Source organism: Dromiciops gliroides, chromosome 3 (genome assembly GCF_019393635.1).
Source record: "Dromiciops gliroides isolate mDroGli1 chromosome 3, mDroGli1.pri, whole genome shotgun sequence".
Lineage (NCBI taxonomy): Eukaryota > Metazoa > Chordata > Mammalia > Microbiotheria > Microbiotheriidae > Dromiciops > Dromiciops gliroides.
The window spans coordinates 73,109,724-73,136,361 of NC_057863.1; the positions used below are offsets into that span (position 1 = coordinate 73,109,724).

General features: G+C 36.0%; 1 protein-coding gene across 1 annotated transcript in view; it reads right to left on the reverse strand.

The window, feature by feature from the left end:
• Positions 1–2,605: 2,605 nt before the first annotated feature.
• The window catches only part of ATIC (5-aminoimidazole-4-carboxamide ribonucleotide formyltransferase/IMP cyclohydrolase), a 28,743-nt gene continuing 4,710 nt past the window's right edge, over positions 2,606–26,638 (reverse strand). The window contains exons 4-16 of the mRNA XM_043996410.1: positions 25,371–25,437; positions 22,732–22,820; positions 22,280–22,431; positions 22,044–22,200; positions 17,977–18,102; positions 16,947–17,054; positions 15,443–15,528; positions 11,380–11,469; positions 10,236–10,364; positions 7,620–7,712; positions 5,786–5,968; positions 3,656–3,811; positions 2,606–3,465 (exon numbers count right to left, since the gene is read on the reverse strand). Coding sequence (XP_043852345.1) covers positions 3,346–3,465; positions 3,656–3,811; positions 5,786–5,968; positions 7,620–7,712; positions 10,236–10,364; positions 11,380–11,469; positions 15,443–15,528; positions 16,947–17,054; positions 17,977–18,102; positions 22,044–22,200; positions 22,280–22,431; positions 22,732–22,820; positions 25,371–25,437 — 1,556 coding nt within the window. The 3' untranslated portion in view covers positions 2,606–3,345. The remainder of the gene's footprint in view (positions 3,466–3,655; positions 3,812–5,785; positions 5,969–7,619; positions 7,713–10,235; positions 10,365–11,379; positions 11,470–15,442; positions 15,529–16,946; positions 17,055–17,976; positions 18,103–22,043; positions 22,201–22,279; positions 22,432–22,731; positions 22,821–25,370; positions 25,438–26,638) is intronic.

Sequence of the window (26,638 nt, forward strand, 5' to 3'; positions counted from 1 at the left end):
CCATAGTAAAAATCTGTTTTTATAGACTGGTTCTTGAAGAAATCCTTTGGCCAAAAGAAGTCAAAATGAAATTCTAAACACCATTTCACATTTTCCCCAGTATGTCTAAAAGCTTTTTCATCAGCAAACCAGCCTTAAAGCAATGAAGATTTCCCCACTGGAATGCTGCTTTAATGTCAAATAATTTCAGAACGTAAAGAAACTTTTGATGCAAAGCAAAATTTTCTGGATTAAAAAAAATTATAAAAAGCTCATAGTTCTAAGGAAGGACATTTTTGCCATGGTGCATGTTTGATTTATGCTGAGGTTCCTCATTTAGTAGGCAGGCACCCATGGGTCTCCACTGCAATAACCCCAGTGAACTGTGCAAATTAATTTCAATAATAATAATATCACTAGAAGCCCAGGGTGCACACTTTCTGAGGTGAATTTTTTTAAAAAAAGAAATGATCAGGTGAAAAGTACAAGTATAAGAGATTACTTTTCCATTTAATTATGTTTCCATTGAAAATTCCATTCCACTTCTATTTGTATGAAACTCATTAAAGTGATTAAGAAACATCCCATCAGCACATTGAAGTGCTAAAATTGCTTCTCATTCAGTAAGTTCTCATTACTATGTTGAGAGAAGAAGCAACAATTATAAAATCCCATTTTCAGGGGATACAAGTGAACCATTAAAAAAAAACTCCCTCTTGGGACGTCTCACATTTGGGAACATTTAAAGATCAAGTACAAGCACAAAGATAACCTTGACCTCCAGATTTTTCTCCTAAACTTGAGAATTCACATACTCTTCCAAAAGCATAAAAAAACTTCCCAAATGTAAAAAGCGGTTTTTCACAGCCATATCCTCTCTTGGTCCTAATTTAAATAACGTGACTCCTTTTGGATTGCAGACAAAAACTACCTTCGATACAAACCAATTAGAAGGAAATACCATACAGCAGAAGTGTGAAAGAGCATGGGTTGGGGTCCAAAAGGCACAATCAGGAAATGCCTTTGTTAATGTTCCTCAGTGTGCTTGGGGATTAAATATCTGAAGACATGTTTTATACCTACTTTTCTTTGTCAAAGGAATGTGATGCCTCCATGTAATCTCAGGTACTAGGGTTATCATTAGCAGACCTCTTGTTTCACTTTCAAAAGACTTTAGGGAATCCTTTTGGAGGTGAAATTCTCAATGTTTCAGGAGTAGCCTTGTGGGACTAGATGCAGAAAATGTTCTGTATCTGGTGTCTCAAGGGCAGCTGGACAGTGCAGTGGATGGAGTGCCTGGCCTAGAGTAAGGAAGATCTGAATTCGAATCTGACCTCAGACACTTACTAGCTGTGTGATCCTGGGAAAGTCACTTAACCCTGTTTTCCTCAGTTTCCTTATCTGTAAAATGAGCTAAACTAAAGAAGGAAATGGCAAACTGCTCCAAGTATCTTTGCTAAGAAAACCCCAGATGGGGTCATGAAGAATCGGACATAACTGAAATGACTGAACAACAATCTGGTGCCTCACCGTCACTGAGAGACTCGGTAGTGACTAATGTGGATGAACCTCTATCATGTCCCATCCCCATCATACTGTTACTTGGAAACTGCCCTTTCAGGCCAAAATGAAAATGAAGATGACCTGTGCCAAAAGCAGGGTGGAACTTAGTTAAAACCCAATTTAGAGAATTCGTCATGTGGCATTCATCAACATAGACAAAGTGAAGGTTGATAATATACTTAACAGTTAAGGATGCTTAAAGAGTGCAAAGATAGTTCAACCTAAGGTACATTTGCACTGAATCAATTGGAAAAAAAAATATCTATCTACTTCAGTAGAACTTGAGGCTTTTGTTACATCAATGAAGTGAAGATTTCTTAAGCTGAAATAATGAGGAAGCATATCTTTCTCTTTTTTTTTGGCAGGGCAATGATGGTTAAGTGACTTGCCCAGGGTCACACAGCTAGTAAGTATCAAGCGTCTAAGGCTGGATTTGAACTCAGGTCCTCCTGAATCCAGGGCCAGTGCTTTATCCACTGAGCCACCTAGCTGCCCCCAGAAGCATTTCTTAAATGCATCGTAGCACAGCAGATGGTAAGAGGGCCTCTGAATTAGTGATTCAAATGTCACTTCTAACAAACTGGGTACATGATCCTGGTCAAGTCACTTGGTCTTGTCAGCACCTCAGCAATATGACAACAATGGCCATTTTACATTGGCAGAACTTTCTCACCAATCTTCCACTTGAGTTTTCTATAGCAACGAAATCAAAGGTCTACATTTAAAAAGAAATACACAAAACTAAACTACTGATAATTCCACTACTAGTTTTGTGAAAAATCTTAGGCTGTCTTCTTTTTGCCTGTACTCCTGAGGTTCACTTTAAGTAAACTTAATTTATGTAGCTATAAGCCAGTAAGAAATTTAAGGCTAAAAAAAACACAAAAACAGAAACATCTTATGGTTATCACCCATGTGTAGATATCTCAGCACATAAGGGTTAGCCTGGGAGATCCAGCCTGGTGAAGACTTACAGGGAAGGGCCCATTTGAGCTTAGAACAGCACTCTGACTGCCCAAAGAGGCCCATTTTTCCTTTAAACACAAAAGTATCACTCTTTAGCTACTACTGCTTTCATACTTTATTTTGAAGTGAATATACAATCATTCTTCAGGGACAATTCTCAGTTTCGTACTGGTGGTTGCCCTGTCAAATGGTAAGCTTAGGCCATATTTTTCTCACTGCCTTTAAAAAAGGGGGTGCAGAGACATTAACTGTAATCTCAACAGACAGGAATTGGCTATCAAAATGGCAATTTTTCTTTGAATGGGAAGCTAAACCTCTCTACAGGTGATTCTAATTTTCTCAAACCTACTGGGAGCTTAGAAATCAAAAGACCACATCCATTACATGTGAGATCTGTGATTGATTCTACATACAAACATGTCATCTGTTTGGATATAAAGAACAAGTTCTGAGTAAGAACCCAAAGGAAAAATACAGTTTGTTACATGTCTTTTTTGCTGCTCAGACCTTTTTTACATATTTCTTGGCTGTGTTCAGATAAGTATGCTTAGACAGCTTTCCAAAGAACTGAGATGGAACATATTCTTCCATAAAGATGTATGGTAGAGAAGATTATATAACAGCAGCTGCTCTATCCTCAAAGATGAAATTATATATAAAACTTACTCCCATAATCTACATTTCTTTGATAAAGTTTTCTTAATATAAATTTTTCAAAGTTTTAAAAAAGAACAAAGAATGATAAAGCATTAAAATTTGTTTTTAAAAGGTATCCATCAAAATTTTTCATATACATGATCATGATTTGCAAATAATCCATAATGGTATGCATCAGAATCAATGATGAAACAGTCGAAGATTTGTATGAATGAGTGTTATTCCAAGCTCATCACAGGCCTCAATCACAATCTGGTCAGCAGCTGAACCTGAAGGGGCCACAATGAACTCTACACCACTCTAAAAGGGGAAAAAAAAACCTGTTACAAGCAATCAACCAGATTAGTCATCGACTCTACAAGAAAATCCTATAAATATATATTTTCTTACCAATCCAGTCCCAAAAGTCACCCATCCCTACAAGTTAGGAAAACCATAGTAATTTTGAAAATATCCACGTTCTGAAAATATTTCCCTCATCCAAACTTACCCTTTTAGCCCTGTCTACATTATCCCTAAAAGGGAAAAAGGCATCAGAGCTGACACACACTTGTTTCAATGAATCAATCCATTCCTTCTTTTCTGCCTCAGTTAAAAGTTTAGGAATTTCCTCAAACAATGCTTCCCATTTGGCCAAATCATCACCCTACAAAAAAAAGAAAAGAGAGAAGTTTATCTGACATTAAAACAATTTTTAGGTGGTACAGTGGATAAAACACCGGCCCTGGATTCAGGAGGACCTGAGTTCAAATCCAGCTTCAGACACTTGACACTTAATTAGCTGTGTGACATTGGGCAAGTCACTTAACCCTTATTGCCCCACAAAAAAACCCCCAAAAACCCAAACCAAAACAAACAACAACAACAACAACAAAACAATTTTTAGGAGTTTTCCCTTGGCATATTTTGATTTTGGTAATTTTTTCTTTCTGGACTCTCGGCTTTATTGGCAGTAAACAACAAAGGCAACTCTGCAATTTATACTCAATCTAAACTACAGAAATAAGAATTTAAGCCACTTGCCCAGGATCACACCACAAGTATGTGATATGGACAGGACATGAATGTAGTTAGGTCTTCCTAACACCAGGGCCAGTCCTCTATCAATAATACCACCCTGCTTCATTCCTAATAGGAACAATAACACTTTTTTCACAACCCAATTTACATGTTCAATAGTCCTTTCTTATCTGATTCTATTAAGTTTCATGGGGAAAATTAATTGAATAATGTACTTCCAGGTAATAATCAAATAGTCATAACTACATCATTTCTAATCCACATTACTCACAAAATTTATTCTTTAATCCCTTTTTGTTTAGGTGTAAATGTGCTCTATGCACATAAAATAGAATTTGGTATTATAAAGAACTGCATATGACATGCAAGAATTCTAATTACCATTGAGAACCGATATACAGAAATTCAGGAATTCTAATTACAATTCATTTTCATGAAAACAGCAGCTTCAAGACATGAGTCATATTGTGATTCAATTACTTTGATTTAATAAAAGTTCTTGTTTTGGACAATGGTTTTCCACTTTAAAAGACATATTAACTAAGAGTTTTTCTGACAGAAGAAAGATCATTAAGCTGCTAGAAATCTGATCAACTGGGGCTGCTTTGGACAAAATCAAATAACAAGCAAAATGCCTAAAATTTTTTAAAATGTCAACCTCAAAGATTTCCATTGGCAGTTGTAGTGAACTACAGTTATATATTGTATATTATATATATATATATATAGTATAACAAGAGACCATCATCATTATCTAACCTCATGCAATGTTATGCAGACATCCTTAGTATACAGAACTAGAGGAGAGAAATGTTGAGCTCAAGAGTACAACTCTTAAATGAATTATTCAGGAGTCCACCTAGTGCCTACATCATATAAACACTTGCTTGCTTTCTTTTTTCTGTGTTCATTTGGTATTTCGATGATTACTATTTTAGATGGACAGAAGGCATTCTAGTAGTTAAAATGTAAATCACAGGATCTCATTACTTATTAGTAGTAGATTTTGTTGGAAAACAGGCTGAAACTAAAGGCTATAATGAAATTTATATTGCTTCATCTAATGTAACACAATATTCCATTAACACAATTCCTGGTTAAGACCATGAAGGCAAGAAAAATAGTAGTCCCACAATTATTACCAATTATTAGTTGTACTTCCTTGCGAGTGATCCATGGAAGAGAAATAAAGAATGCGAAGAAATGAGAACACCACATGAATGAAGTGTTACAGTTAAGAAAAGCTTTACTGGCAAAATGCCTATTTCCCCCTCACTTTTCTACCCATTTGTTTTTGCTGCCGTCTAGCTATTTTCAGTCATGCCCAACTCTTCATAGTCCCATTTCAGGTTTTCTTGGCAGATACTGGAGTGGTTTGCCATTTCCTCCTCCAGTTCATTTTACAAATGAGGAAGCTGAGGCAAAAAGTGATTTGCCAAGGGTTATTAACACAGTTAGTAAGAGCCTGAGGCCAAATTTGAACCTAGGTCTTTCGGACTCCAGTCCTGGCCTCTATCCATTGCCCCACCCATTTGTTTATGCCAAAACAATACCCAGAAACAGGACCGAAGAATCCCCTGGAGAGATCCTCTGCACATACCTCACCAATGGTGCCAGTCACATATTGATCAATAGCATTAGAGATTTCTGCTCTCTTTATTCCAGCTTTAAATTTCATTGAAAGCACTTGGGGGTGATGTCTAAGCCACCAATTGTTTGCTTTCTCTCCTGCAAGGCGTGTACAATGTATTCGGGATTGCTGACCTGCTCCAATACCAATTACCTGAAATAAATAAGTTGGTTAAAATGAACAACACATTTACACATTTTCACAAAACAGTGATTTTTCTCAAAAAGCCTTTCTTTCATATCCTTATATCCAAATACTTTTCAATGTAATCGTAATACTATACAAATTAGAAACACATCAAATACAAAGATAAATTACAGACATAAAGATTGGGTTTAAAGTGATGAATTAGTCTGAAGACCAACAAGTTCTATAACCACAAAAATAAATCTTCCTTCATTATTTACTACTTACGACTTAAAAAAAAAACATTTATTACTCAGATTTATTAACTTCAGCATTATAGTTAAGACCACATACTGAAAACAACAAAATGTCAGACACTTCAGATTTTCCAAGTAAGCTATTAAGCAACAGATGTTAAAACCACAAACTGGGAAAATAAGCAAAATAATAGCATCACTTGGCATCTCATTCATGAAGTTTCACCTTGTAGCACAATCAAACAAAATGCAGCAGCATGTTCCTTAATTAAATGAAAGACTATCACAGTTAAATGATTAATGTCCACAACTATGTTCAACTCAGAATAAGGAAAACATTAATCTTCCTCTTCTATTAGGAATATAAAGAGCATGTTTTCTCTAGCTAATTCCATTTTTGAAACTAAGTTTATTTACACACACACATACATATGTGCATAAATACTGTACACATAGGCCAGGATAATTCTGACAATGCATTTTTGTATTCTCTTGAGCAAAGTGAGAAAACTGCCAGGTTTCCAAACTATCCCGTATCACTGTCAACTAGAGGTTTCACAGCTTCATTATAACATTATAGGAATCGTTTGTCACAAAACAAACCATCACATGCTATGGACAGTAGAATGTTGTTTTCTTTCTTTTTTTTAAGCCAATAAATGTAATATTTTACTTTGTCCCCACTATTATAACTAAAAAGGAAATGTTTATCTATTTTTTTTCTTTTTTTTCCCCCGTGGGGCAATGAGATTAAGTGACTTGACCAGGGTCACACAGCCAGTAAGTGTCAAGTGTCTAAGGCCAGATTTGAACTAAGGTGTTCCTGAATCCAGGGCTGGTGCTTTATCCACTGCACCACCAAGCTGCCCCCTGCTTATCTATTTCTAATGAAAATAACAAACTATAATCCATTATTGGCCAGGCCTAAAAATTGAATTACAAATTGATTTCATGCCTTAGGTAAATAGTTGAATCAAGAGATCTCTAAGATTTCATAATTCTCAGAGTAAATAGAAAGTCATTTTTACCATAGAGTAAAAATACTATCTAATATTAATCATGTTTACCATCACACGAAGAGCCACATTTTGCTAAATCAGAAAAATTGAAAATATTTTCCTTTAAATTTTTTTGAATGAGTTTTCTAGAAAAATTACTGTTTGTTACTGGGCAACACTTATTACATATTTTTGTGGTATTGGGCCAGTCACCCGTGCTATAAATAAAGACAAGGAAAGCTGACAGGCTGGCACTTACTTAACATTCTTTACATCATTATTTCATAAACAAATATTGATACCTGGGTAAAACAAGGTACACAATAAATGCTCTCTGGTTAGGAAGAAAACTAACTTTTACACATTGTCCCCCCAAGAGCTGTGATACAACAGCAAATACATGTCAGTCTTTAAGCAATTTACCTGACCATTCTTAGCATAGCACACTGAATTGGACTGTGTATACTTGACAGCAATAGTAGCTACAGTGAGGTCTCTGACAGCAAACTCAGGCAACTGGAAAATAAATAAATAATTGTGATTTTACACTTCACAAATGCTTTAAATGCCTTTATCGTCTTATTCCTTTAATGTAACAAATTAAAGTGCAATCAATGATAAATGCTGTTTTTTTTTTCTTTTTGGTTTGTTTTTTGGCTGTTGAAGCAGTACACTGCTATTAGATTACTTATAGCAAACCCTTATCTATTCTGATACCAGTGAACTACTTTAATTGACATGGGGGGTGGTGTACACACACACACACACACACACACACACACACACACACACACACACACACCGGCTTAAGAAAATATATTGCTCTTGGAACTCAATAAATGTGGCTTAACATAGAACCTGTTTGCAAACCTCAAAGCACTAAATCTATGTCATATTGTGATGTCCTTTATGACATCACATTGTGCTTCTTTATTTTATAATTCACACCTCAAACCAAACTTGTTGGCATTTTGCCACATCCCGTCTTCAGAGTTCAATATTTCTATATGATATTTTCTACACCAAGTCACACCTTTCCTCAACCAGGGCGCCAAGGTAATCGTGGTACCAATCTGTATCTAGTTTTAAAAAACGACCACTGGTATAATGAGTATCTTTATTACTGACTTGCAGAAGCAGTAAATAGAACTGTTCATTTATTATCATGGCAAAGAGATTTAGCTTCATTTTATCTCACAAAAACAGAAGCACAATTTGAAGGAGTTGCCAAGTCACTTAGAAAAGTCAACAAAGAAGCAAAGACTTGACTTTTCCTTAACCCATACTCACTGCAAAGTAATAAGACCATTTATAACTGAAAATGTACACTATGAAAAACCTGTACATGGCAGAACTTTTTACTTGACTGTGCCTGAAAATGTCTTACAGCATTATCATCCAGACTATAATCTAGAATCTTGTCGGTCTTGATGCTAAGCTACCTTTTGTATTACAAAGGCAATAAAAAGAAAAGTAATGGTAATGGTGGTAGAAAAAGGAAGAATCAACACAATTTCACTTTGATACTCCAACTGTGCAATTTTTGACCAATGATAAACCAATTCATTCATTTTATTTGTATTCCCAGCACTAGCACAATAAGTATTTGGCATACATTAGATGTTTGATAAATGAATGTTAGGTGATTGAAGACATATTGATGACATTCTAGCAATAAATGAAATTAGAAGACATAAAGAAATTGCAAATAAACTGCTAACAAGTTTCACCTTGCAGCCAAAGGAAATAATAAACATTTGGGATACATTTGGTCACTGTGCCTTTTAGTGTTCATAATAATAATAATTTAAAATAGCAACTGTATAGAGATTTAAAAATTTGCAAAGGACTTTACACATGTTATCTCATTTAACCTTCTTCCCAGGCCTATAAGGCAGATGCTATTATCATTCCCATCTCACAACTGCGCCAACTGAGAGGTTAAGTAATTCACTGGGCACCAGTGTCTGAAGGATCTGTCCTCAGATCTCCCTGACTCCAAATCACTTTATCCACTGCACCCCTTAGCTGTCCCTTGATGAGCAAAAACAGATTAAAAATACCACAACACAAGCACCTCAAAGGGTGAGAATGAGAAATTCTATTAAGACCCTGGTAAAATACCCCCAAAGAAGTCAACATATACATATCTAAGAGTTAACAACTTAATATTTAATGGAGGACATGGGTTGCAAAAAATATGGTGCAGGGTTAAGAAATAAAAGATGGTTCTCAGATGGTTCTTAAGTCACACCTGCATCCTTAACCATGCATATTTTCTTGAGATTTATAAAGCAATGGACACAGCAAACAATGAAAATATCAAAAAAAATAAGACACATTTTTGAATGTGATGTTTTTTTGTACAAAGAGGGTCAAATTAAAGAAAATTTCAAGAGTTTCCCCTCTACACTTTAAGTGAAAAGAGAAAAAGGAGGGACACTTGATTTTCTCCTTGTTACTAAACAATTATAAAATCATGCCAAAAAGGCTGCTGGGGAGACTATTTTTGTTAGTGGTCCAATGGCTGGAACCTATAGAAGAAAAACTAAATGAGGCAATAGGAAGTTGGCCGGCCTGAAAATTGCCCAATTTTTATTCTAGGAGGTAGGTGCCTTAGATCTAATACCTGTCCCCATCTGATCCCTGTGTTTTACCACTTCCACCTATGCCTCAAAGCTACACTGAAGGAAGCTCCTGATCCTATGGTGAAGGTGGCTGCTAAGAGGAGAGATGTGGTCGTCCTGCATTCTTAAAGTCTGAACACTAAGTACTTTTTCTAATGAAAGCATTGCTACAGTGTTTAGATTCTGTAGCACACTTAAAGCTTCTGGAGTGTGACCTAAGAACTTAACCACTACATATAAAACACAAAAACTAAGAAAAGGCTTCTTTCACAGAAACAACTGACCCTTTGGAACACAATTTTTTCCAGACTAAAGGCTGGCTTTTGTGTAAAAAAAAAATCATACCAGTCAATCCTTTAACATCTGTGAGAAATGTTTAATACAAGCGAAATAAAGTATACTCTAAACTTACATCTTTCCGCTTTGTAACAATAGTGCTAAATAACGACTTGTCGACAACACCATTATTCCTCTTCTGACTTAAATATAATCCAAAAAGTGTTCGAATTTCATCCTCATCTGGTTTGTAACATGGGTCCATCTAAAAACAATTTAAAAATTAAAATTTTCTTCTTGAATGATTTTATGAAAATAACAGGAAATGGATAGTTCTCAAAACAATTCTTTCTTGGCAGGATAAATTCAATAAAGTAAAATTTCTGGCATACTTATGATAATGTGGGCTTGTCAACTCATTTCAGTAGGAGTATAATGCAAAATGGTTAGGCCCTATTACTTAAAACAGAATACTAATGCATTTTATATTTCTTCAAATTTTATGTCTCTAAAGACTGGTAAAGGAAAAGATAAAGCCAACCTAATAGGCAACAGACATCTTTGCTTGCCAAGCATTAGCAGAAAGCTGGAAGTGAATAGGGAAGGCTTGTCAGTAGCCAAAATTAGATAATGACATAAAAAGTAAACCAAATTTCTCTCCTTCTAATTGCACAAAATATCTAGTCAACAATATGGGGGGGGGGAGGGGCAATAAGGATTAAGTGACTTGCCCAGGGTCACACAGCTAGTAAGTGTCAAGTGTCTGAGGCCACATTTGAACTCAGGTCCTCCTGACTCCAGGGCCAGTGCTTTATCCACTGCGCCATCTAGTCAACATTTGATGGGCATTTACAGTTTGGGATGTAACATTTAATTTTTTGGTATTTTCTTTCGTTTTTCTCACCATGAACTTTTTTTAGCTTGATAAGAAAAAAAGACTTTTAATAGAATAGAGGACTAACAAGTACTTCTGATAAAAAAGACTAAGCTAAAAAGGAATATTGAAATTTAAACACAAGAGTCAAGAGAGAGATAGAAAAGTACATTTATTTGAACAATTGGAAGGAGCTAGATGATAATATACTGCCAATATTCTAAACAGGGGAAAAAGAAACAAATGTCCCTTCAGAACCATATCTTCAAAAGGTACTGAAGAAATTAAATAAGAAAAACATTCATGAGAGCTAGGGGGTGGAGGGTGGTGGCTGTAGGTTGGAGTTTAGTGAGACAAGAAGGAAAAAGTAACAAAAAATGCTTTAAAAATACATGTATGCACTAACCTCAAGTATACAGTAATTCCCATTTTTCTTTTTGGAGAGAATCTTCAAAGCTTCCTCTTCATATCCAGGTGCAATAATACCATCAGATACCTGTAAACATATAAAATAAAAGTTTGTTTTGCCTAGAAAAACAAGAGGAAATCACCCATATGGCTTCTTAATAACTTTCTGTATATAAATTGTAAATCCTGAAGTAAGAAAAAAACAGGTCTATCCTACATCTATCTCCTACAATGGATCTATTCTTTTCCATCTGGTACTAGAAGCAAGAATTTCTCTCATTTGAACATTTCCTCAGTTTCTTTTTTCTGGTTTCAATGCTCATTCTTATAGAAAACCACTGAATTGATAAACCTAAATCCAATCTCTCATCTAAACTTTTCTTTTTTTTAGTGAGGCAATTAGGGTTAAGTGACTTGCCCCAGGGTCACACAGCTAATAAGTGTTAAGTGTCTGAGGCTGGATTTCAACTCAGGTACTCCTGACTCCAGGGCCGGTGCTCTATCCACTGTGCCACCTAGCTGCCCCTCATCTAAACTTTTATCCTATATTTCCAACTGCTCAGTAGACATTAATCCTTAGAAACATCTCACCAGCACTTCTTCCCAACACCGCTCTCCTTCAAAAATTCCTCGCCTTACCTCATGATACTTCTGCATCTCTACTGAACCTCCCAGTCAGATTCCAGTATATTTAGGGTGAGAAATTGAGGCCCAGAGAAATGAAGTGACTTGCCTACAGTTCCAAAGGCTGTAAATCGTGGCAGAACCAGGACTCAAACCGAAGTCCTCTGACTCTAAATCCTGTCCACCTTGACCACACCACATTCTCTCCTGGAGCCTGATTTTCCCCTCCATCCCCCGTCAGTTGCCAAATCTGACTGATCAGAACACCAGAATATATTTTGCTCTGTTCTCTCCTTTCAATGCACACTGACACCACCCTAATCCAAATCACTTCTTGGCTGAACTTCTGCAAAAGCCTTCTCCACTCTCAAATCCGTCCTTCACACAGTTAACAAATGAATCTTCCAATCTGTTTACTCCTTTGGTTGCTCACTTGTCTCTACAGGATAAAATAAAAATACTTAGGGCCTTCTATCATCCATTTCTGAACTATCCTTCCGGCCTTATTTCACAATGCTTCCTCTATCATGAACCTCTATTCCAAACAGAGTGGGCTACTAATTGTTCAGATCAATTCCTTGTCCCCCCAAATTCAAACTACTAGAAGAAAAATTCACTAAGTACCTATTATGCGCAAAGTGATGTGCTAAGCACTGGAACCTCTTCTCTGCACAACGCACCTTGTTCAAATCTTGTGTCCCAGTCCTACTCAGTTAAATCCATGAAGTCCAGAGTCCCCAAAGAAAGGAACCTTTCTCTGGCTGCTGTCACCACTCACACTTACTGGACTGAGGCCACAGGCCCTCCATTGGGCTTTATGCTTCTACTTCCCATTTTTACACTTAGTGCTACTCATGGAACCCTGAACACACAGGGAACTTACTCATGCTTTCTGATAAATTGTTTGGTAAGTATATTAAAGAGGCCCTACTCTTTCCAGTCTATTTCCTGTTAATACAGACAGGAAGTGAATGTAACAGATCAAGTACGAAGAATTAACTGATATTCCTTCTAAAAAGACATTAACATCACCTCCCCACCCCTGCCAAGCACAAAGTCTGATACACTGCAATTTTATACTTAAATCAGTCCTGTAGTATTTAAATTAGGATCAAATTAATGTTCACCACAAAAGTTGAACCATAAAACTTGAAGTCTAATATTCTGATATTTATATTTTTTAAAATTCTCAAAGTACTTTTAGAATTTGTTCTACATCAAAGCATCTTGCTGGATAAATGGCATCATTCTTTGCATATTAACTACATGAAATCAATCAATTCTAAAGTAGATACACTACCCCTCAAAGCAATAAAAGTGAAAGCCTATGTTCCACTAAGTTGTTTAGTTCCTATGAAAGCCCAAATGTGACCCTGCAAGAAAGATGCAGAATATTGTTAATACCAAAATACTACTATATCTGAATTAAAACTTAAATTTGGCAGAGATAGTGTTTTCTAGTATCTTAGAAGTAATTCAAAAGTTTTTCTACTCTATTTCTGAAATCCTACTCCACTTTAATAGCTTTGAAAATGTCAAATAAAATTAAGGGAGAAAATCCATCCTGGGCGTGACAATTTTAAAGGTACATTAAGAATCAAATTTCAAGATCTCTCAAAAGAGATTACAAAAAGAATGAAAAAGATCAGTCAGTATTACCATACAAAAAAAGTGATCAAGATATGAACTTCCAACCCACTGTATTATTTGTCAATTACAAAGGAATGAAACCTAACCAAAAATACAAAAATATGAGATAATTTACAATCCTCTGAGTAGGAAGGTCAAGCTAGAAACAAAACATAGTGACACAGGTTAACCCAAACGTGACTCATGAATGTCATGAAGAATGCCTGTAAAAAACCCAAAAAGTATGCCTATAGACATTCATTATTCAAATGTTCTTCATGAATGACATTTTACTAGTGGAATTCATCTCAAGAAAATTAAAGGGCCATCATCACCCACACTGGTATTGGACCTATGGTAGATGTCTGAACTTAACCCACTCCAGATCAGAACTTTCAAGTCCAAGCAATCTACTAGCCTCAGCCCCCACAGCAGCAGCAATTACAGGAGGGCACTACCATACTTAGCTAACTGCCACTTTCAATAAAGCATCAAGAAAGAACAAGATAATTAAACTTTCTGATAAGCTGAAGCTATTATTATAAACATCAATTATTTTAATGGTAGTTGCTGGATCATTAATGTACTAGGCAGTAACTCAGTAAAATACCCAAGGACTTTTGAGATGCCTCAATTTGTCTGCTGCCTCAGCTGTGTTCTAGCTCTCACTTTTCAGTTTCTAGTAGCCCCAGCTCTTTTATAGCTGATAACTGGCAGACACAATCTTGGTTTTTTATAAAACACTAAACCCTGCTGACCAAAGACCTGTTCTAGGTCTCCTGTAAGGGAGAGTGCAAACCAATTTTTTCATCTCAGTAAAAATTACAAGAATTAATTTGTGATATATCAAACTACTCTCTCAGCCAACTAGGCTTAAATTTCAGTATCATCTTTGACTTACATTCACTCCATCTATCCAATCCATTGACAAATCTTGGTGTTTCTACCTTCACAACATTTCTTACATATGTGCCCATATCCCCATTCATACAGTCAACATGGAACTCAGGGCCTAATCACTGCTTGCAAAAATTATTAAATTCAACGTCTTTGAAAAGTGCCCACTATTGTGCCAGGCACGGTGCAATAGCAGCTTTTTAATTGGTCATCTTTCTCCAGTCTATCCCCATTCCAATCCATCCTTTACTCAACTACCAGGATGATTTTTTTCTATATTGTAGATCTGATCATGTCTCTCTCCTACTCAATAAATTCCAGTGGCCTCCTATCACCTCCAAAATAAACTATAAATTCCTCTGCTTGGAATTTAAAGCTTTTAATAATCTCAGATGTTTTAGAAGGTTCTTTCTATCTTAGCACTTAGCCTACTGGGCACGAAAGATGTTTAATAAGAGCTTTTTGATACTGGTCTGTCTCTTAAACACGTGTTTGGTTACTATAAAGAGCTACTCTGTATTTGAAGTATAACTTACTAAATAGTTCTGTGGTTTAACATACATTCAGTCTAAGAAAAGACAACCTATGAGTTTTTAAAATTACTATTAACAATTGGAAATGATTCATCAGTAATTTTTCAAAACTATCAATGAATTTGATAATTCTGGAAAACAAATTACCCTTCTGCAAGGTATCTGTTGATTTCTAGAATAAATCTTAACTATAACAATTCAGCAAGCAAGTTATGGTAACCGTGAAAAATATTAAATGACAAAGCGTATTTTTATTGTAAACAGGAAAAATATGTGTGTGGCTTCTTTGAGTAAAATTTCTAGGAGACAGTTTCAAATACTGTATTTTTAAAAAGGTTTGCCAATCTACTGAAGAAATGGCCAAAATCTTTTACTAACCTCTCTGGAAATGATTTTAGCAGTAATTACATCACAAACATCAGATATAGCAACAAAATCACCGAATGATGACATTCTATCAGCTCCTGGAAAGAAAATACAAAATGATATCATTTGCAAAATACTAAACGCTCTTCTAGGTTTTTTTTTTTTTTTTAAAGCTATGCTAAAAGCTATCCTATGCTGCTTTGGCACAAAATCTGTAGATAATGTGAAAACACAAGTTCTTAGAATCAGAATAAGAAATGCAAAACATCATTTGGGGGGAAAAAAACTTTCCTTTAATGGTAATGAACAAATCCAAAGCTCATACTCATAATGTGAACCTCTAAACCTGACCCATCTTCTTACTAACTAATCTCTACTGAGGGCAACACCATAATGCTAGTCACTAAGATTTTAAACTGCAGAGAAATCTAGTTTCTAGATCTGAGTCCAGGCTTTAACACTTGGTGTCTTTGTGACCTTGAGCAAGTCCTGTAATCTTGCTGGGCCTCAGTTTCCTCAAGTGAAGGGGCTGGATGTGACCCTGAATGCTCCTTCCAATTCTAAGTGGGTGCTCCTGTTTACTACTAGTTGCCACATCTGTGATTCCCCTTCCACAATCCTGCTTACATCAAAGAATTCTTCCCTTTTTATCCCCTGACTATTCTAAGTGCTCCCTCATTGGTTTCCCTTCCTTTACACTTTTCTCAGTTCCATTCTTCACACTGTTCTATCTTGCCTATAGCACAAAATATAAATTTCTTTTTTCTGGCTCCAGGGAGACCTCTCCATTCTTTGACTCATTAGTCTTAGTATTTATTCCCTTGGCTAATCTTATCCTTTTCAAACTCTATGCATTTGTTCCTATCACCTCACTTCCCCTTCCAGTTATTTACATCAGACTCTATTAAATACAAATCAGTACTGAAGCAACAAATATGACTGACCATCCATTACCCAACCCAGCCTCCATAAAAAGGTTGTTTTTCAAATCATTCAAAACCCTCAAAAAGGTATTCCACAAAAAGTAATTACAAGTTACTAAAACAGAGCATAAAGGCATTCCCCATCTAACATTAATTTATTCTGTAAAGAGATTAGATAAACTATTATAGGATACTGTTAGATTCCATAAGAGTGAGATTAGAAATGAGTGATTAACCAAACAATACTATAGGAGAGTTTCAAGGTCACTTAAGAACAGATATTTAGATCTAGACTAAAAAACATCTAGTCCAACCCCCCCCCTTTTTACAACAGCTGAATAAGGTCCTCTGACTTCACAGCCCATAGCCAACAGTTTTCCTATAGTCCAATCCTGCTTCATAAAGAAAGATCTTAGCCTTGGAAATAAACCTACAAATGACATGTGCCTAAACAATCTAATATATTTAGAGGTGCCAGGAAAACTTAAAAATAACAAGCTGAAATCACATTCTATAAGGCACCGTTAATTTCTCATCGTGCTACTATTCAAGATACACGGTACTTTTCCTTTTGAGAATTATGCTCCTTCTACCTCTTGCTCTTGCATACGCAGTTGACAATGGAGTAAGGCTCTTGTAGAGATCATGAACCATGCAAACTTTAGCCTCTTCCTCACTAAGTGGTATTCCAACAGCAGCACCTGGTGGACAAAACCATAAAACCATTAAAAAATTCAACTCAGAATTACAAAATCTAAACATTTATACTGAAGGCCTATAAATTGTTTAGCCCAAGTGAAAAGGAACCAGTGTATGACTGACCTGTTTGTGGGTAGGAAGGGAGAACTAAACTACAGCAGTTTTGGTGGGTTTGGGTTGGGTGCTAAAGAAATGATCATCTGTGGTCCTTGGGCTACAGGGAGAAATAAACCCATTGCTACATCACCTCCTGGTTATTAGATTTCTCAGAATACTAAGTAGTAAACAACCATCTCTCATTTAAGCACCTTTCCTTCCCTAATCTGGAGGAACACAATGCTCCCATTAGACTCTAGCTATGTTGCAGTACATAATAAGGTGAGGTCACCTCCTTACACTATGTCTTCATTTTTGACAAGCTGACTCAGTGGAAAGAATGAAATCTGTGTGAAATAAAGACCATGGGTTCCTTTTTAGTCTGTCTGTCACTTGATTCCAGATTTATCTTACTGTAGGCCAGGTTTTCCTTCTCAATCTTAATCTTAATCATTTGCTTTATGGCATGTTAATTTTTAGTCATTCTAAAAATACAGAATGTAAATTTGGCTTCCAATAAACTGCTATGACCTCATTTTCATCTCATTTCAATTTCCTGTCTTGGATCCTGATCTATAAGATAGTTATGTCACCTATCCTTTCTATGTCACAAGGGCACTTTAACAGTAAATCTGATAATATGTGAAATACTTTGTACTGCTCAGGACAAAATCACCACATAAACTAATAGCATAACTTATACTGGTAACAAGGACATGGCAAAGACGGCTTCAACATCACCGAGATTAATAGATACTCAAGATGTTAAATCAACCATTTTGAGCATCACCGGGGTAAAAAGTTTTGGCTAAAAATATGATATATTACCTGCTGGACTGACATGCTTGAAGGAAGTAGCTGCTGGAATGCCTAAAGCTTCTCTGAGTTCTTTTACCAGTTGCCAGGCATTCAAGGCATCACACAGGTTTATAAACCCAGGTGATCCATTCAGAACTGCATGAGACATAAACACACATTATAAACACCAGACCACAAAGTTCAAATGGAGACCATATTTCTTATTAATGTCCTCTTCCTTACTGGGTGTATACACATGTGCCCACACAAATATATGTAAAAATCATCTTGATATAAAAGTTAAAGCTATACTAAAACATTGCCCAGTTGTTACTTTTAACAAGAAAACATAATGCTGATCTTACAAATAAGCTGGTCATTTTACCTAATTAAAAATAACAATAAAGGATACCTAATATGCAAAACCAACAGGGAACAGGATATTCACTCACATAATAGTACCCTTTCTTTTCAAAGCTATTTTACTACTAAATGGAAAGGTAGGGAAGAAATGTGTAACACTGCCCAAAAAAGATTGAATAGTTAGGATTCCTACTCCATCCCTTAACTAATGAGAATTTAACTTGTCACAGACAACCATTTAACATATAGTAAAAATGAGGGGCAGCTAGATGGCGCAGTGGATAGAGCACCGGCCCTGGATTCAGGAGTACCTGAGTTCAAATCCAGCCTCAGACACTTAACACTTACTAGCTGTGTGACCTTGGGCAAGTCACTTAACCCCAATTGCCCCTCAAAAAACAAAAAAAAAAACCATATAGTAAAAATGAGATATTCAAGATTGTGTAATTCTCAAATCACTGACAAACTAACTAGAAAAGAATTCTTATTCTTACTGAGATAAAAATAAGACCCAACTCTTCACCCCCCCCCCCAAATCTTTTCAAATACATTTTCTTTCCTTCTCAATTTTGAGGAAAATAGTTTAAGACATAATGACTGGGGAAGGTGGTGGCTATATGAACATTTTATGAAGAAACACAGTAGATTAAAGATTTAAAGAACACAAACAAATGTTGCTGACAGTAAAGAATAAATTGCTCAAAGATAAACATATGCACTTATATAGGACCAAAATAATAATCAGGGAAAGAAAAGGTTGGATATTATTGAAGCATTAAATGACACTTTCTGTTGATTTTTCTAAGTATAGACAGTTAAGTAAATTTATAAATCAAGACCAATAAAATTATGAACTCTTTCCTTTTTCAATTTTAAAAGAAAGCAACAACTGTAAAACACTAACATGTCCCCCAGATAATATTGGTGGAAGCAAAAGAATAAAACACCCAAGGGGCAGCTAGGTGGCGCAGTGGATAGAGCACCGGCCCTGGAGTCAGGAGTACCTGAGTTCAAATCCAGCCTCAGACACTTAACACTTACTAGCTGTGTGACCCTGGACAAGTCACTTAACCCCCAATTGCCTCACTAAAAAAAAAAAAAAAAAGAATAAAACAAACATCTGGACAAATTAAACATGGAATATAACTTCTATAAGATGTTCTAAATGTTTTTGGTTTTCTTCTAAATTAGTCTAATGTTCAAATATTGAAGCACTTAAGATACATTTTTTCTTCCGACTAATGACATAACATCAGCCAAGGCAGATTTCCAAAGGTCATGTAGAAATACCTTAATTCTAACACCCAAGGGTTAGTGAGGAAAAAATATTGAAAAACATGGATAGAAAAACTCATTTCCCCAATTTACCTTTCAAATCTTCCACTCAATTCCTATTCCAGGGATTTATCATCCATGGAGGCATCCTCAGTCTGTACCAGTATAGTATAACCTAAATGATGGCACATCCTACCAAGAAGCTGGAAAGCCTATGAATATTGTGTGAGTGACATATTATGTATATGTATAAAAGTTTCTGCTGAGGACCAGTCTACCTAAAATTGGAGAAATTCATCGTCATTAGTGTGATGAATTGTTTTGTCCCTAGCAAATATGGGTCATCTACTGAGGTATATCTTGAGTTCTAATTCACATGAAGTAAAGGGAATGACTAAAATGAAATCGGATCTCTGAAGAACATAGTGATTACATGCATAATAAACTTGACAATATGAATTAGACCAAATACAAGTACTGAAAATTTGGGGGAGGGGAAAGGAGGAATCTATACATAGTGTGATATAATTTAATCTGGGGGAGGCAAGGGAAGTATCATATATTAGTAAATTTAGTTTCTTTTCGTTAAATGCACTCTGGATTATGTGTAGTACACTAGGAGCAGCATATACCAGGTCATAATGAGAAATATTAAATGAAGATGAAAACCTTATTACACAGTCCAAGTAACTGTAGTTAACTGGAAATTAACTTCTCTTCTCAACTTTGTACTGATTTAACACAAACCCATGAATTCCAAATTTAGAATTTATTAATAAAGTTGTGTTTCCAAATTCTAACATCATAAACTAAAAAGCAGACATTTTCCCTGGGCAGCCCTTTTCAAAAATATCTTGCCTTCTTTTTGTTGGTGAAGCATGTCCCAAGTGGACTGATTTCTGATTGTGGCACAATTAATTTGCTTTTCCTTGGGATGGAATTCGATATTTGATATTTTTTAAGTGTTTTTGGCTATACGTTCATATATACTGTGTATTTTTTAGTAAGGAAAACGGGGATATGTGTGTGTGTTCTAAATGTCAACACACTAAACGAGAAAACTGAAGAATCTGACTATATTTTAGAGTATATTGTCTCTAAGCTAACTGACCCATGAAAAGAATAGCAAAGCCAACGAGAAAACAAAATAATGGTATCAATACTAGGCAAATACCCCAAGGAAGTAAGAGACAGAGAAAAAAGATTTCATATATAAGAAAATAATTAAAGAAGCACCTTTTCAAATAGCAAAGAACTGGGAAAAAAGCTGAATATCCACTGACTAGGAATGGCTAAAAAAAAATTTGTATATGAACATAAATGGAATATTACTACATTATAAGAAATCACAACTACTGAGAATTCAGAGAACCTGGGAAAGATTCTTATGAACTATCATAGAATGAAATAAAATTTATACAACTACAAATAGTCTAAAAGAACATAGTGAAACATTGAGATCTCTGATCAAGGTAGTAGCCAGTTGTGACTTCAGAAGACTAAAGGTGAATGATGCCTCTGAGGCAGCACACTACAAGTGTGGAATGAAGCACAAACTTTCAAACATGGCCAAGCTGCTTTTTTTCTTTATATATTGGATGGCTCTACAGGGGGAAGGGATAAAGGAGGGGAGGTTGGAAGAGACACTGGAAAGTGGCAGTGAGATGAGAACAAAATTGTAAATATTTAAAAAGAAAAAAGAATACAACAAATTCACTATTATCTTTGAAAGCTTTTACTCATTTATCAGGGGAAAATGGAGCCACAAAAACAAAGACTAAGAGAAGAATAGTCTTTTGGACCATGTAGGTATAATGTCCATATTTCTAATTCTTTGGAAACAAAGTAGATGCCTGTCAATTTGGAGGATGGCTGAATGAACGTAATACAAGATGACTATACCAAGAGAAATCACAAATTCGATGAATACAGAGAAGCATGCAAAGAATCTACATAAACTAAGAGAGTAAAGTAAGCAGAACCAAGAAAACAAGAAGCCTAATCAGTACAGTAATGTAAATGAAAAGAACCACCAAAAAAGAATCCAAACGTGAACACTGCAAAATTACATAGAACAAGCATGGTTTGAAGGAAGAGATTTGACAAGATACTTCCACCCTACCCCTTTATTGAGGTTAGAGAGCCATAAATATTGTACATTATACAAGTTTCCAGACTTTTTCAATGTACTGCTAAATTAGACTGATCTCACTCTCTCTCTGGCATTTATACAATACTATTTGTTCCCTCTGAGAGGGAGACAGTGGGGGAAATTATGGTGACATAAGAAAACAAAGACTGATGAAAACCTTACTTTTCATGAATGATAAATTCTTGGGCTTCTCATAAAAGTTTACTATAAAGCCCAAACATTATCATTTAAAAAAGTAAAACAACTTCAGATATTTATGTATGCAAAGAAACAACTAGACTGGGCAAACATAAAATTTGAACTTTACCTGTAAGAGGAAGTTTGGGCTTCACTGTATATAACTGTGCAGAGCTTTGATGAGGGTTCATTCCATATCTTAAAGGAATCTGAGATATTCCTTTACTATACTCCTTTCTGAAATAATCTGATATCGCTTGATCATACTGAGCAGTATGAGTAAAGGCCTACAAACAACACAATAGATATTCATATAATACAACAACCATTTTATTTTTCACAAAGCTTTTCCAAGTGTTTTCATACCTTTACTGCTAGCTGCCTTCTAGTCTCCATAGTAGTATCTTTGTTACCAGAGTTTAACATCTCAGTTGACACGGCTTCATAATCTCCTGGTTCACACACCACTGTCACTCGAGCATGGTTTTTTGCAGCAGCTCTAAGTAAGGTTACTCCACCTGCAATAAAGTATCAAAACTCAATTTCACTTACCCACAAATTATCTTCTTTTCAAAACAAATAAATAAAACCAACTCATTTAAATGATATACTTTAATTTTATCTCTGAAGACTAGACCCTATTTTTAAAAAACTATTCACTAAAAACTAAAGAATCAGAACACTCTTTACAATTCTTTACAAGAACAGACTAAGATGGGTAGAAAAAGTTATACTTTATTCAGTAATAACAAATGCCAAAATCAAAATCTCATAACCATCCTCATTACACACTCTACCAACAATCCTCCCCAACTTACCAATATCAATTTGTTCAACAGCTTCTTCCACAGTTACATCTGGAGAAGCCACAGTCTTCAAGAAGGGATACAGATTACAGACAACAACTCTGAAGGTGGGAGAAAATTAGACTTCACTAAAAATGCAAATCATCAAATTTCTCATAACCTAAAAAAAGCATTACAGTCTTTAAAAGATGAAAGTAACCAACATAAGAAATAGACTAAAATCTGAGCATTAAAATCAGAAATACTAAAGTATCTGGTGCATTTTACCATAATCACTTCTACCTTTAGATTTCTAAATTCATTGTGCATAAATCACAGTTAATACTATGTGCCTTCCTATGCCTGATGAGGTTCTGTATGGTGCAAGGGAAGAGTAGATTTGTAGCCAAGAAGGCTACAATTCCTATGTGACTCTGAACAAGTCCCTTCACATCTCTAGTCCTCACTCTCCTCAACTGTGAAAGTGTTTCATCTATGAGCCCAAGAGTTCAAATACACCAAACTGGACAAGGGGCTAATATTTCAATAGCTGCTTTTGTTCATAGATAAACCCCTGAGATTTTCTGGAGGTGGGAACTGGCATCATCATTTAATACTATTGCTTCTTATGGAACCAAATTTGGTGCTGTGAAGAACAGCAAGCTGGGAAGACTTGCCCCATGTCCTAAGTTCTCATTTCCCTTTCCAAAAAGTTCCTAACCATCACTGCCTTGAGGAGGGTCTGAGCATGCAGTACTAAACTTGGAGTCAAGTTCTGCCTCAGACACTAACCACATGTGTGACCCTGAGCAGACCACTTATCCTCACTTTCATCATCTCTAAAATGGAGGTAATTAGCAACTATCTCACAGAGTCACCGTGAGGATTAAAGGAGCTAACATGGCAAGTTCTTACAAACATTAAAGAGCTACATAAATACTAGCTGTTCTAACTGCTTTACATGCTACGATGTCTGTCTTCTCCCCAAGTATAAAAGCCTAAGCGGATGAAGACAAAAACAAGAAAAGTGAGAAAATAAGCGGGGCAAAAGCATAAAAAATGTCTTCTTGTTTCAGCAGCTCAGGTTTAAACAGTATTATCACTGAGAAAGAATCCTGTACTCAGTCAACACACTTGGAGGTGGATACCACATCTGCTGTTTCCATACCACCCACATGACCTTGGCCAAGTCCCTTAGCACCCCCACCCCAAGTGTGAAACAAGAGGAGGAGACTAAATGACTCTTAAGTTTCCTTCAGGCTATATTTATAATATTCTAGTTTACACAGCAATAAATTTCAAGTCTAATCAAACTAGGAGAAAGGAAGGTAATGATTTTCACAATTACAGAAAGGACAATTCATAATTAGATGTGAGATAGAAGAAATTATAAAAGACAAAGTAGACAAGCTTGATTATGTAAAATCAAAAATCTTTTGCACAAAATAAGAATCCAACTAAAACAAAAAGATATGCTTTGGAGGGAAAATCTTTGTATATATGAAAAATGTGGCATTCAAAATTTACAGGGTCATAAAAATATGAGATGTAAAGTTATCCCAGTGGACAAATGCTATGAAGCTGTCAGTAACCAGAAAAAAAAGAAATGTTCAAAATTATTGATCAAAAAAAATACATTAAAGCAAATCATACCTATCAGACTAGTAAAAGTGCTAAATGACAAAACTTATTGTTGGAGGGGTTACAGAAAAACAAGATGAATTAACTGCTGATAGAGTTGTCAACTGGTTCACCTTTTCAAAAAAGTCTGGAATTATGCAATATCTAAGAAAGCTAGAGTTGGTTCACTATGCGTCATTTTCCTTGACAGATGGCAACACCTGAAGGAAACCCTGAAAGAAGAAGCTGAGGCAAAAATCTATATTGCAGGCTTGCACAAATCACAGGAGGCCAGAAACAAAGGAAAAGGAAGGTCAGTTTGGCTGAGGTTGAATACAGAAATGTGAAATAATGATGGAAAGGCAGGCAAGGAGCCAAAGGATAAATAAAGGGCTTTGAATTGAGACGTGCATAGCTTGGACTTTAGAGACAAGATAGACTCCTGAGAAGCTGACATGGCCTGTGCTTTAGTCATATCATGCATCACTATGTGCAAGCTACCGACAGCAAAAGATGCACATACACAAAAATTGGGATAATAAAAACCTGTAAATAGGTTTACCCAAGTGGAGCATAGCTGAGTAAGTTGTGGCATATAAATACTATGTCATACGAAATGCCAAGTAACTAACAGAAGTACGTACAATCACCTCAACAACATAAGTGAAGTTAAACAGGGAGAGGCAACAAAACTGAGGCCAAAGAGTTGTTGACCCTTCTCTGCTGTCCAAGTTCAAGGACATAATTCTTCCTTTAATTAAAAAACTGTTATTCAGGGAATGTAAGGATGTTCATTCAAAGAATGTTTTGTCAAAATGAAATATCATGATAATCAAAATTCTCTTGGCCAATTATGAAATCTGTGATTTCTGGTTTCTAATCTAGATTACCCACATAAAAAAATGTTATGTGTGTAAACACTCATAAACACTGAACAAAGAAACAGAGACGCAATAGCAACTGAGTTCTAGAATTTTATGAGAAAGTGGTCTGTTCAAAGTCATCATTTTTCTAGCTGATCTTGTGAAATTAATAATCACTTAAAAGATTACCTTATGAAACTGAAATCAAATATCTCCATGTCAGCTTTATCTTCTGGAGAATTACGAGCCAAGATTCCTGATTTGCCAAAGTTGGAGAGAAAAAAATTGTTTCACAGTTTTACTTTATTTAAAAAACAAATCAGCATCACAGTATTTAATCACTTTTCAGAAATCCTCAACAAATCATTTTTATCCTTCCCTCTATCCCTCACCATTTAGTCACAATCAAAGCAAGAGAAGATAGATAGTGGAAAATGTTATCTTATCGGCTCAAGTCACAAATCTACAAGTGAATCCTAATAGGCATATAGGTCCAAATGGAGTCACAGTGGAGCCCTAAACAAAAGGGGTGCACAGAGGAAGATAAACTTGGTACCACTGGCCTACTATAGCAGCTGGTCCTCATAAGGGATGGGATGGCAGAGGGAAATACAGAATAAGGTCACAGAAAGTAGGCAAGTACTGTGAAAATTATTAATAATAGAAATTTGGGACTTCCAGGCACCCCCCCACCCCCCACCCCCACAGAGCCCGGCTGACCTTTTTTAAGGTCAACCCAGCATCAGGAAGTTACCTCACAAAGCCTTGTTCCCACCAGAGAATCTGAACTCTGACCTCAGCGCCGCCTTCAAGTGATATCAATCAATGGACTTGAATGCTACCAGCCAATTAGCTTGGAGCGGTGCGTAGGGACCGCCTGTCTTCTCAACCCACAGGGAGCTTCTGCTCTCAGAGGCACAGGGATTTCCTCTTGGTGGCCTGAGACTCATAGGTGAAGGCAGCTTTTTCTCCTCTCTCTGATAGATCCTAGGAGCTATGCTTTCCTATCTTTCAGAGACACGTGTTCTCCTTTTACTAACATCTAATATACTTTAATAAATGCTTAATGCCCAAAACTGGTGCTAAAGCTTCTAATTTATAAGTAAACCCTAGCCAATTTTCCCTATACTTGGGACAGAGATAGACCACCACACATTAAATTTTAAATGTCACAGTATATATTGGGAGCTTCCAGGGTCCTTTGTTGCCCTTCCTCCTGAAACAAGATATTGGTTCAGGTTGTACCCCAAAAGCTTCCCATAGGAAGAGATGGCACCAGACTTAAGCTTAGAAGTTAAGGTGAAAGAGTATATTCCAGGAGGAAGAAGACCAGTTAAGCAGGAGATGGAGAAAGTGTGAAGAAAGGAAGGCAAGAAACCATTCTATGAAGAACTTTAAATGGCAAGCTTAGTAGCTTGTATTTTATCCCCAAATCATTAGGAAATAAATGAGGTTTC